Raw genomic sequence first — 12723 nt, 5'->3', positions numbered from 1 at the left:
ACTGCCCAAGGGTCCCTTGAACTCCCTCCAGGAGTAATCCCTGAGCACAGAGCCACGAGGAAGTCACACAAAAGCTGATGATTTAAATACAAAAATAAATAAATAAACAAATAAAAAGGCTGGGTCAGAGTGATAGCACAGTGGGGAGGACATTTGCCTTGCATGTGTCCAACCTGGGTTCAATCCCCACCATTCCATAGGGTCTCCCCAAGTCTGCCAGGTGCAATTTCGAGCACAGAGCCACGAGTAAGTCACACAAAAGCTGATGATTTAAATACAAAAATAAATAAATAAACAAATAAAAAGGCTGGGTCAGAGTGATAGCACAGTGGGGAGGACATTTGCCTTGCATGTGTCCAACCCGGGTTCAATCCCCACCATTCCATAGGGTCTCCCCAAGTCTGCCAGGTGCAATTTCGAGCACAGAGCCACGAGTAAGTCACACAAAAGCTGATGATTTAAATACAAAAATAAATAAATAAATAAACAAACAAATAAAAAAGCTGGGTCAGAGTGATAGCACAGTGGGGAGGACATTTGCCTTGCATGTGTCCAACCCGGGTTCAATCCCCACCATCCCATAGGGTCTCCCCAAGTCTGCCAGGTGCATTTTCGAGCACAGAGCCAGGAGTAATCCCTGAGCACCACCAGTGTGGCCCCAACCACTATGCACACATTCAATCTGGGTTCGATCCCTGGCATTCCATATGGTCCCTCAAACCCACCTGAGCACAAAGCCAGGAAGAACCCATGAGCTGATGGAAAGACCAAAAACCAACAACCCAAATAAAACATTCACTTGAATTCTTACAAACCCTTTCTAAACACAGGCCACCACCATCGCCCCAGGTGGCTTGAGGCTTGCAGTCCCCCATGTGTCCATAGAAGTGTGTACCACCAGTGGTGCACACTCACCATGGCTTTAGTCAACACTGGTAAAGATGACAGTTTGGAGCCTCTGGGACCAGTTTGATCTCCCAGTTTTCACGTGGGGCACCCTGGTTCTGTACCGTAGCGTAATTGCTCAGTCCCTCCTGCAGTTCACCGCCATCCTGACGCTGCCTTTTTTGCACCCCAAGACATGAAGCTGCATTACGGGGACCTCACGGACAGCACCTGCCTGGTGAAGATCATCAATGAGGTCAAGCCCTCCGAGGTGTACAACCTGGGCGCCCAGAGCCACGTCAAGGTCAGTCGCCGTCTCCCTGCGCCCGCGGGTCCCCTTTGGGACTGTGCCCGCTGCCTGTGTTCAAACCCCTTTGTGTATTAAGATCGGCCAAGCTGCCACTCACAGATTGTCCGGCGTGCAGCATTCTAGCCCCCATCCTGGTGCCATAGTTTGTGTCCTAATACTAGTGCCCTCAACCCCCAAGTTTCTTCCTGCCATTCCCAAACCTGCTGCCTCATCAGAGTTTTCTGCTCTGTACTGTTGTCGGGGTGCTGTGGAGCATCGGTGTGCGTGTTTTAGGTATCCACATACCCCCTCACATCATTGACCTGCTGTGAACCTCGCCCCCTGGCCCCCTGTTCCCTTCAGGTTACTTTTTCTGGCCTTCCACAACCCCAACTCCTGGGGCCGGAGGGATAGCACAGCAATATGGTGTTTGCCTTGCACACAGCCGACCCAGGATGCACCAGGGTTCGATTGCTGGCATCCCATATGGTCCCCCGAACCTACCAGGAGCGATTTCTGAGCGCAGAGCTTGTAGTAACTCCTGAGCACCTCGGGGTGTGGCCCCAAAAAACAACAAAACAAAACAGAACAACCCCCAACTCCTTTCTCTTCTTCCTGGACATCTCTGGTAACCAGAGCTCAGGGCTGGCCCCACTTTGATCTCTTTCATTCCCTTGTCTCAATATTCTTACAAATTGTAGATAAGTGAGAACTTGTGTTTTATTTCCCCTTCTTTTTTTTTGGTTTTTGGCTCACAACCTGGCAGCACTCAGGGATTACCTCCTGGCTCTGTGCTCAAAAATCGCTCCTGGCTCTGGGGACCATATGGGATGCGAGGATCAAACCCAGATCCGTCTTAGGTCGGCCGCGTGCAAGGCAAACGCCATACCGCTGTGCTATCCCTCCGGCCCCATCCCCTTCTTCTGTTTGTCCTAAACCTGGTACCTTCTAGTTCCATCCATGTCACAGCTCATTGTGCGATTTCCTCCTTCCTTGTGTCCAAAGAACATTCCATTACGCTTACACATGAACCCTCTCTGGTTCTCCATGTCTTGGGATGTGCCGTTGACTTATTCTGGTCTGTTGCCCTCATGGGACATGGGCCGCTTCCCAATCTGGCCTAGGGGGTAGTCATTGCTTCGGTGAACACGGGTGGGCAGACATTCTTGAGGGAATGGTTTCGTGTTTGAAGTGTCCATACCATACCGCAAAACATCCGTCCGCCCATTCGTTTCTTCTTCATGCAATGCGACTGCCACTCTGCCCCCCCATGCCTGATGGATGCAGCTATTGAGGGGGGCTGATCATGAGACTGATTGATCTATAGGAAGGTGCTCTTGGGCTATGGAGCAGCAGAACAAAACCTTTGCGCTGGGCATTCCAGCGGCGCCAACTTTTCCTGTTGGGTTGACCTTGGAGTTGTGAGTTTTTCTCCCATTGTGAATGAAGCCTTTTGTGGAACTGTTGGAACCTGAACTCAATCAAAACCATTTTAATATTAATTTTGGTAGCAGTTCCATGACTGGCTGAGAAAAATCATATTTCTTTTCTGGGTCCCCCCTAATATGTGAAAATGAACTGAATCAACCTTTTATTGTGAGGAGTTAAGAAAAAATTCAGTGGAAGAAAAGTTCTTCTGAGTTTCTTTCTTCATATGTGAGAGAGAGAGAGAGAGAGAGAGAGAGAGAGAGAGAGAGAGAGAAAGAGAGAGAGAGAAAGAAAGAGAGAGATTGATTTTCACTCTTCACTCAATAATCCCTCTTGGTGGGTTTGGGGGATTATCTGAGATGCCAGAGATTGAACCCAGGTTGGCCTCATGCGAGGAAAACACCATCCATGATCTACTATCTCTCTGTCCTCTCTATTGCGTTTTCTTTTTATTGCCGTCGCATCCCAGAAAGAATTTAAGATGACTTGCCACCATTTCCCCTCCCAAGATTCCTTTGTTTACGGATAATTGGTACCTTATTATTCACAGAATATTATTATTATATTCTGCCGTTCATAAAAATGCTACTAGACTTAAGAAATAAAGTTTGGTCAAAATAAAAAATGAAGCGCAAATAATTGGTAATAAACTAGAATTTTATAAATTGTAAATAAAAACCAAAGGAAAAAAAAAGATGATTTCGCTCCAGCACCACCACACCCCAGCTGAAGGGCAGAACGGGAGATACGGGCTCTTTTGTCTTCACTTTTACTGGCTTAACTTATTGGCAGCCAACGTGCACCACTGGTGCGTCTCACTTGGGTGTGACCACCGTTTTCCCAGAGAAACGAAACAGGTGTCCATGACAGCAGGTGTAGGGGTGATGTGCGAACACAACGGCGCCCCCATTTGGAGTCGGAGGGATAGTCCTTATGACTTTGTCATTTCGGAGAAGTTATTGTTATTGTTTTGTTGTTATTGTTTGGGGCCACATTCAGCAGTGCTCAGGGCTGACTCCAGGCTCTGCACTCAAGGGTTCAATTCCCAGCATCTCATCTAGTCCCCTGAGCCCGTCAGGGGCGATTTCTGAGTGCAGAGCCAGGAGTAACCTCTGAGTGCCGCTGGTTGTCCTAAAAAACCAAAGTAATAAAAAATAACATTACATTAAAAAGAAAAAGGGTCCTTCCTGGTATCACTCGGGGGATCCTATGGGATGCTGGGGATCAAACCTAGGATGGCCACATGCTAGGCCAGTGTTCACTCCACTGTGTTCTGTCTGGCTCCAGCCCAGGAATCTTCCTCATGAGACGAGTTGCCTTTCAAGTCCAGAGTTGATGATTCCTCAGGTTGGTGTTGAGCAAAGTTTCCCTGTCAGTCTCCAGAGACTCTCTTTCTCTCTCCATAGAGAGACACAGATGCACAGCCTGGCACGGGGAAAGCCTTTGGGCTGTTTCTCCTCATGATTAGGCCTGTGTTTACCGTTCTGAGTGGGCACCTGAGGCCAGGAAGGAGGCCTTGAGATACCGATGTCCCCTCTCCTCAGACACAGTGGCTGGGGGCCCTGTCGGGGACTTGCTTTCTCCCCTTGAGAGTGCTCTTCTGCTCTCCCCCAAAGAAGCTGGTGTCCCTGCTTGTGGCCTCTCTGGCCAGCTGGAGGGTGTCCCCAGCCTCTTCTGGAATTGGTGCCCCTGTTCATGTCCTCCTGCTGAGGCGTTTCCTTTGGACTGAAGATGGTTGGTGGCCTCAGCTTGGTGGGAGATACAAAGAATTTCCTGGACACTCATGTAGAGAGATGATTTCCTCCCAGGTGGTGCAAGGGAGGCAGGTTCACCCGCCCCGAGACCGACGTTTACTTCCAGGAGATGTCTGGGCCGTGCTGTGCCCTTCCCCTTCCTCCCCCTCCATTGACTTAATTTTAACCTGTGAGCCCTTCGGAGTATCCAGCGACCTTCAGTGGCCAGAGGAAGCCTCCGTTGAGCACAGGGATACATGGCTCACTTGGGACACCGGGATTCAAACTTGTGACCATCCACTTCCAGGGCAGAGCTGCTGACTTCCTGCACTGTTCCTCCAGGGCCTGGGAATTTGGATTTCATTTCGTTTGTGTAGTATGTGGGTGTCCGGGTCATACCTGGTAGGGCCTGAGGATCACTCCTGGAGTGTTTGGGGGTTACTGTGGCAGAGGTTAGGGGTCATTCCTGGTAGTGCTCAAGATTTAGTGCTGACAGTCCTAAGGGATCATACGGCAGTGCTCAGGGGCATTTCTTGAAATGCTCAGGGATCATTCCTGGCAGTTCTAGGGATCACTTCTGACTCTGCTCGGGGCTCTCTCCTGTGGCAGCGCTCCGGGTTCATCTGTGGTGCCATTTATGGAACTGGACTCAGCCACGGGTAGGGCAAGGGTGCTCCCCCTGACACCATCTCTCTGCCCCCTGGATGCCCGGCCTGCAGCAGGGAGGAACCGTTGGAACAGGAGGGCCCCAGAAAACTTGGGACTCTGCCCGTCTTCTCCTCCTGCATACCGCACAGTATGCAAGCACTTGAGAGGAGCCAGAGAGAGGCTGTGGAGGGCCTGGTCTTTGCAGGGCTCAGGTGTCAGCTGGAGGCTGCTGTTGAACGAGCACTGGGCAGCCTTGTCTTGTTCCAGAGAACATGGATGCATGGTGGGGTGGCCCTGTGGCAGCACCAGGACAGGCAGCTGGGCTGGGTGGGGGGACATGACTCGTAACATGGGGACATGGATGTGTTGGAGGGGCATAGCTGTGTCATGGGATACATGGCAGTATCATGGGTATATGGTGGTGTCATGGGGACATGGCAGTGTCATGGGGTATATGGCTATGTCATAGGGGGGGTCATGGCTGTGTTATGGTGTACATAGCTGTGTCATGGGGTACATGGCAGTATCATGGGGGACATGATGGCAGTGTCACAGGGTACATGATGGTGTCACAGGGGACATGGCGGTATCATGGGGACATGGCAGTGTCATGGGGTATAGGGCTATGTCATGGGGGGTCATGGCTGTGTCATGGTGTACATAGCTCTGTTAATTGGTACATGGCAGTATCATGGGGGACATGATGGCGGTGTCATGGGACACATGGCGGTGTCACAGGGTACATGATGGTGTCATGGGGACATGGCTGTGTTGTGGACCGCTGCTCACTGTCCTCCGTTGCTGTGCCCCGGCGCTGCCAAGGGTGAGAACGACCCACTCCTTGGCCGCTGCTTCTTCAGAATGTGTCTCGACACTCTCAGCTCTGCAGGACTCGCTGACAGTCTTGTAGATAGTGGGTGGCCCTTTGCAATAAGGCAGAATTTAGCCTCTGCCCCGATTCAAGTGGGGGGCTTGGCGTGAAACAGAAACATTCTGACTTGGCAAGTAGGTCCTCTGGGAGCATATGTGGGGGACAGCAAGAGGGACCTCACAACAGCTGCCTGGAGTCGAGGGTCAGCCTGCACACCCGCCTGTGTGTCCTGGTGTGTAGGTGCCTTTACTCTCGGCTTCCTTGTTTTTCATATTTAAAAATCAAACAAACAAAAATACCAAAAGCTCCCAAAACTTGAGCAAGTGCTCTCTGAAGCTCTGTATGTGCTCCATGTTCTCCCTCTGGGGTTGTTTTTATCCAGCTCCCCGCCACCCATCCATCCTGCAATACCCAGCATCCCTCAGGTTGTCTGTCTGTTCTGCCGCCATGGGGCCAGAGAGCGGAAAGTCACACAGGGGTGCCTTGGGAGAGCCAGGAGAAGTCCAGGAAAAATTTGAAGGGATATTTGTTTGGTTTCTTGTTTTGTTTTTTTGGGGGGTCATACCTGGTGGTGCTCAGGGGTTACTCCTGGCTCTGTGTTCAGAAATCACTCTTAGAGGCCTGCCCTGGGCTCTGTCGTCCCTGCATGATATGGGACCCACTCTCCTGACCTCCTTAGGCCCATTAGGATGCCTTGTTGGTGAGGAAGGACGTCTTGGGCCCTGCAGTTGGGAGACGTGTCCTCGGCCAGTGCTACCTTCTCTAGATCTCGCACTTCTCACTTAACGGGGGTCCAGAGGTTGGGGTTCTGCAGGTGCCGGGCAGGGGTTGTCCCCATCCCTTGCTGTCTTCTGGGTAGAGCCCGCCTGTTGGGAGTTTGCTGCCACCGCCTTCCTCCCTCTGCTGCATCCAAGGCCGTTTTGAGACAGACAGTAGGTTTAAGTTGTTTTTTTTCCCCCTTTTTACAACAGAAACAACAGATTTTCCTTGCTGGAGGGGAGCGGGGCTAACCCAGACCAGCTGTGCGGGCTTTACCTGGCTCGAGAGGTGCCCCGAAGCCACCGTGCCCGGTGCCCAAGTCACCCCTTGGGAACAAAAATGACATTAGTTGTCGGGGAAAAGAGACGTGCCCCCGTGGGCCAGCTCTGTGGAGCCCTTTCTTATTGGGGTGCTAGTGGCTTAAGCACCCCCCTTTTCCACCCCTTTGCAGGGCCAAGTCTGTTTGCATGGACCTCTCAGGCTCTGAACTGGGTCGAGAGAACAAGTCAAGCTGGTTTCTATTTGTGTCCTTTTAAAAAAATTGGCAAGGGCCTTCCCCAGCATGCACCTACCTCTTCTCGGGTTTGAACGAAACGACTGGAACCCAGCAAAGGCATTTTTTCCACCTCACGGCAGATGCAAATTATAACGCCACATTGGCTCCCTGAAGACAGCTCATTATTGTTGTTGTTGTTAATCTATTTGCAATGTCAGCCATGGAACCTCAGAGCCTCTCACTCATGTTCTCCATCACTCGACCCCTGAGCAGTTCCTTGAATTAATTCTGGGTCACTTCTGGTCACCAGCTTCAGCATGAAGTTTGTCTGCTCTGCTGTTTTTTTCTTTTCTCCTTCCTTCTTCCTTCCTTCCTTCCTTCTTTCCTTCCTTCCTTCCTTCCTTCCTTCCTTCCTTCCTTCCTTCCTTCCTTCCTTCCTTCCTTCCTTCCTTCCTTCCTTCCTTCTTTCCTTTCTTCCCTCCTTCCTTCCTTTTTTTCCTTCCCTTCCCTTCCTTCCTCCCTCCTTCTCTCTTTCTTTTTTCTTTTTCTTTCTCTTTCTTTCTCTCTCTTTCTTTCTTTCTTTCTCTTTCTCTCTCTCTCTTTCTTTCTTTCTTTCTTTCTTTCTTTCTTTCTTTCTTTCTTTCTTTCTTTCTTTCTTTCTTTCTTTCTTTCTTTCTTTCCTTTCTTTTCTTTCTTTCTCTCTTTCTCTCTTTCTCTCTTTCTCTCTCTCTCTCTCTCTCTCCTCTCTTTCTTTCTTTCTTTCTTTCCTTTCTTTCTTTTCTTTCTTTCTTTCTTTCTTTCTTTCTTCTTTCTTTCTTTCTTCTCTTTCTTTCTTTCTTTCTTTTCTTTTCTTTCTTTCTTTCTTTCCTTTTCTTTCCTTTCCTTTCCTTTCCTTTCCTTTCCTTTCCTTTCCTTTCCTTTTCTTTTCTTTTCTTTTCTTTTCTTTTCTTTTCTTTTCTTTTCTTGGTTTTGGTGTTTGTCTTTTGGACCACACCCAGTGACACTAGGGTTACTCCTGGCTATGTGCTCAGAAATATGGGATGCCAGGGATTTAACCGAGATCTGTCCTGCATCAGCCGTGTGCAAGGCAAACGCCCCACCGATGCACTATCACTTTGCTCCCCCCTGCTCTGCTCTGCTGTTTCTTAAAGACACTCAAAGGCAACCTCAGATCACGCTGGCTTGCTGGCAAATGACTTAACTGGAAACCTTGGGGCATTTTGCGGAGGGGCAGAGGGCTTTCTCTGTTCCGAAAGATGTTTCGAGGTGATCAGACTTACCCCAGTGACCATTTCCCACGGGCTCAGAAGCAACCTTGAGCAGAGCTTGCAATAGCTTTCTGGGTGCTGAAAGTCTCCTTGCCTGGCTGGATCCAAACCTCTCTCTAGTACTTTTTGTCCCATTTTGGGTCCTCTCTCCCACGGGTCACCCACAATGCAACTCTGTCCCCAAGGTGTTGACTCTGTCGGCTCCTGGTTCCTTCAGTTGACTCCCAGGGTTAGTGAATCCGGAGCCTTGCCCATGAACGCTGCTCCGGGGAATTTGTCGGACAGGTCCCCTGGGGTCCTTTGGAGGGAGTCTGGCACCATTCGTTAGCGGCTGATTTTTGGGGGGACACCGTGGGAGTGTGTTCTGGTGGGCCCCCTGCAGATCATCTGGCTCGAATTCATCTTGGAAGCTTGTTTGGGATTCGAGCAATTGAATTCAAATCTAAAACCACTTAAAAAAAAAAAGAGCTTTATAGTCCATTAAGAATTTATAGGAGAGAGAGCGAGTCTATGAAAAGGTCCCTTCCCGTCCCAACAGATTGGTCTGTTTTATGATATCAAGGTGGCATTGTAACGTTGATAACAGCTAATAATGTTTGGAATTCTGCCTATAATCACTGGGACCACACAGAGATCTGTTTGTTGGGGTTGACACACCGAATCCACTTACAATAGTGAATTGTTTACCAGATAAAACCCAGCGGTATCATTGTTCTCCTTTGGGGGACTCGTAAGCTAAATTGAAGGCAAACAGCTAAATTTACCTTTTTTTTGTTTAGTATTAATTTCTGAATGTTCTGTAAACAAATAATAAACAAATAGCAAAGTGCTAGTAAAACATCTTAGTTTGAACTTTGAATAACGGAGGAAAAACAGGTTAGGAGAGTTAAATTTGAATTTTTTATTTGCATAAATTAATAGATAGGCAGAAATAATTTCTTGCTTCGGCCGTGGCTAGATGGAGCTGTCTCCCTCTCCTTCACAGATTCCTTTTCATAAAATTAAGAATCCAAGAAATTGCTTTTTTAATGAAAAAAAAAAGTATGAAAGTTTGGTATCGAATGCAGTTGCTATTCCATCTTGTGAGTTTAAGCAGAGCTTATGAAATTCTCTTTGTCATTATCCTTAAAGTTAGATAAAAATGAAACTTTCTACTTAAAGGGTATCAAATGAATCAAAAAAACTTTTTAATTTATTGATCGCCTACTGCATGTCATTAGACACCAGTGCCTGAAAGAAAGAAATGATACCAAAAATGGCTTTAATTTGGTTTTTATCTTTTGGGAAAAAAAAATCTAACAGTCCTCAGTTTAGTAGCTTCTGCTTGTTTACTATTTACAGTAATAATCACATACTGTATCCAGTTGCTAGGTGTTATTAATTTGAAGGGGGGAAAATCCACAATGAATTTCTTCGGTTCTGTTGCAAAAAAAAAAAAAAAATCTAAACACATCTTTTGGCTTCCTAAAACCATGTTACGTTGCCCCCAGAATAATTCACAGTGAGAGGAATGCCTTAGAAAAAGTTGAATTTTTAAACGATGAACCACAGTGTTGAGGCTTAAAAATATGCACCAGAAATGAAAATTAAAAAAAAAAAATCAGAACTTGGTGTTACTTGTCTTCATTGTTAAATGGGGGACCCTAAGGAGATGCATTTGGAGGTGAAACAGCCAGTTCGAACTCTGTCCTTTCCTTTGCTCTATCCGGGTAAAACTTTTTCAAAACCACCTCCCCTCCTTTCTCTCCACAGCCCCCCGGCGCCCGCCACCAGCTGCAAAGTTTTCTGGAAGCCAGTGGTTTAAGCTTCTCGAAAGCCGAGACATTTATTGACAGAAAGACCTAGAAGGAGCCGTTTATGCGCCAGGCCTAGGCGCAGACCTCGCTGCCACTGCTTTGACTGTAAACGCTTCTCTTGCTGGCTTGTTAAATGTCAGGGGATATGGTCGGTGTGTGTTTGTGTGTTTGTGTGTGTGTGTGTGTGTGTGTGTGTGCGCGTGTGCGTGTGTGTGTGTGTGCGCGCGTGTGCGTGTGCGTGTGCGTGTGCGTGTGCGTGTGTGTGTGTGTGTGTGTGTGTCTTGCTTCTGGTTCCCAGATGGCTCACACCTCTATGCTTTTTTCTCTTTATTGTTTTGACACGCACAAGCAGTCAGTTCTGTTCATTCAGAACCAAACACCATCAGGCCAGGACTTCACTGGCCGCTGAAGGAGGAGGAGGAGGAGAAGGAGAAGGAGAAGGAGGCCCCGGGGCGGAATTTCTTCACCTTCCCTGAAAGGAGCCATTGGAGTGATCGACAGAGATTAGTCGATTATTAGGTCACAATATTTGTGTTATTAGCCATTTAAGTCGTGTGAGTAAATATTGTCCGATGTGTCTCACACTTCCCTTAACATACGCCGTCTGATGAAAGGCATTTCGTCACCCCATTGGGCAAGATTTTCAGCCCGTGCCTTTCTCCACACACATAGGCCATTCCCACCACAGTAATGGGACTTTGCCTTTCTGCTTCTCCCACTCCTGTTGGCTCGGCCGGTGTGATTGTATTTGCTAAATAAAAACATGTCAGCGGCTATCCTGGGGGGTGGGTGGAGTGTATAAAAAATAAGCGGGTTTTAGTGGTTGGTGGTGGGGTTCAGATACGTCGATGGCACCTTTCCTGGACGGGCGAGGAGCTTTACAGGAAAGTGAGAAATGAGGGAGGTGACTTGGGGATCTGGCCAGCTGGGGACCAGATAGTTTGTTTTCTAGAAGCTTCCCGGGTCCTTTGGTCTCAGTCCAGAGCACTGGGAAGCTTGAATCTTTAGGAAGCTCAGGAAGGAGTTCATGCTTCTCTCGGTGCCAGGCCGCTGTGTTTTCCCATGCAGCTAGGTGGCAGCGAAGGGCTGTGAGCGGGCCAGCAAGTGGGTCCTAGTTGGGACCGAATGACGGGCCAGGAGCCACTTCCCTGGGTTTAGCTGCCCGCAGTGTCCCGGACTTACAACCCCAGCTAGGAAAGAAAGCGGCTATTGATAATGTGGCAGAACCAGGACCCCGAGAAGCTGTAATAAACCCACCCCACACCTCTGAAATTCTGGACAGATCCCAGGTGGAAAGGCTTAATCTCAGAAGGTATGTCCCCAAGTCTCTGGGGTGAGGTGATAGCAAGAGAGATCAGCTCAGATAAGATGTAAGATGCGTGTCAAAATAAAGAGACAGCCAGGGGCCAGGGGGGACCTCGGGGAAGGTGGGGCCGCAGAGGGGGGAGCATCACCGTTTGCAAGTTTGCAAGTAACGGCCTGTTGCTAGCCTGCAGAGAAGCAGCTCAGGCCTGGGGCCTGCCCGTCCCCCTCCTCGGCGCTGCGAGCTCCAGAGAGGAAATGTCAGTCCACGGCATCAGGCAAACATTCCTGAGAACATTCGCTCACATGTCAGCGTTTTAGAGAAGAAAACCTCAGTGTACTCGCTCCTGCCGCACACGCCGTCGGCCCGGCCAGAACGCCGCCCGGCTGGGAAAAGGCAGTTTGCAATTAAGGGGGACCCTGGGCCGTCTTCATTAGCATTCCCGGGGAGTGACCTCAGCAGGCCACAGAGGACAGTCCTCCTCCTCCTCCTCCTCCTCCTTCTTCTCCTCTTCTTCCTCCTGCATGTTTTATACGTGTCTGCTCCCCAAGGTAATTTTCAAGTTTCGGAATTGCGCTTGGTAAAATCCCCAGACAGGGCTGGCTCTGGGGGATATTAAAAATATATGTATGTGTATAATAAAAAATTTCCTATTTATTAGCAGCTGGAGAGAGGGAAGTGAGTTATAAAACAGCGGTTTGTGACAGGCCCCAAAGTTTGTGACGCCCCTATCTGAAATCCTCTCAACACAGCCAAGGATTCTTATTTTGAAGGCCCTTCCTTGAAGCAGTCGGAATAATGTTGTGTAGGGAATCGTTTTCCTGGTCTTTCTGGTTTTAGATGATTTTATTTGCATGATTTTTTAAATTTTTTTCCCCACCCTGATCAACACTCCAGCAAGTTTTGATTTTTTTTTTTTAAACCACTGATTAATGTCTGTGTCCCAAAATTTCTTTCTAAGCTGTGGATAACAGCTTGCTCCATTATACTTCTGACCAGTCTCTCTTGTGACAGCAACTTATTTTTCACATTATTATTATTTACTATTATTATTATTATGATTATTTTAGCCAATTTGATACTTTAACAAATCTTTCCTTCATTGCTGACTTCCAAGAAAAAAAAATTACATTTCATGTCATTTATTTTGCAGAGTTAATAAAGGCTTCCTTTAGAGTGTCGGCCACATCAGGCAGACAGACCCTGCCGGGCTCAGAGAGAGACCCATGGCTGGCTGGGGTGGGGCT

General features: G+C 48.4%; 1 protein-coding gene across 1 annotated transcript in view; it reads left to right on the top strand.

Annotated features, from left to right (window-relative positions):
- GMDS (GDP-mannose 4,6-dehydratase) overlaps window positions 1–12723 on the top strand; it is a 391193-nt gene that overhangs the window by 1387 nt on the left and 377083 nt on the right. The window contains exon 3 of the mRNA XM_049764893.1: window positions 1080–1189. Within this exon, the coding sequence (XP_049620850.1) occupies window positions 1080–1189 (110 nt within the window). The remainder of the gene's footprint in view (window positions 1–1079; window positions 1190–12723) is intronic.

This window comes from Suncus etruscus, chromosome 18 (assembly GCF_024139225.1).
Source record: "Suncus etruscus isolate mSunEtr1 chromosome 18, mSunEtr1.pri.cur, whole genome shotgun sequence".
NCBI lineage: Eukaryota > Metazoa > Chordata > Mammalia > Eulipotyphla > Soricidae > Suncus > Suncus etruscus.
Note: the sequence above shows the minus strand (reverse complement) of the source record. Positions and strands in the feature narration are given on the sequence as shown.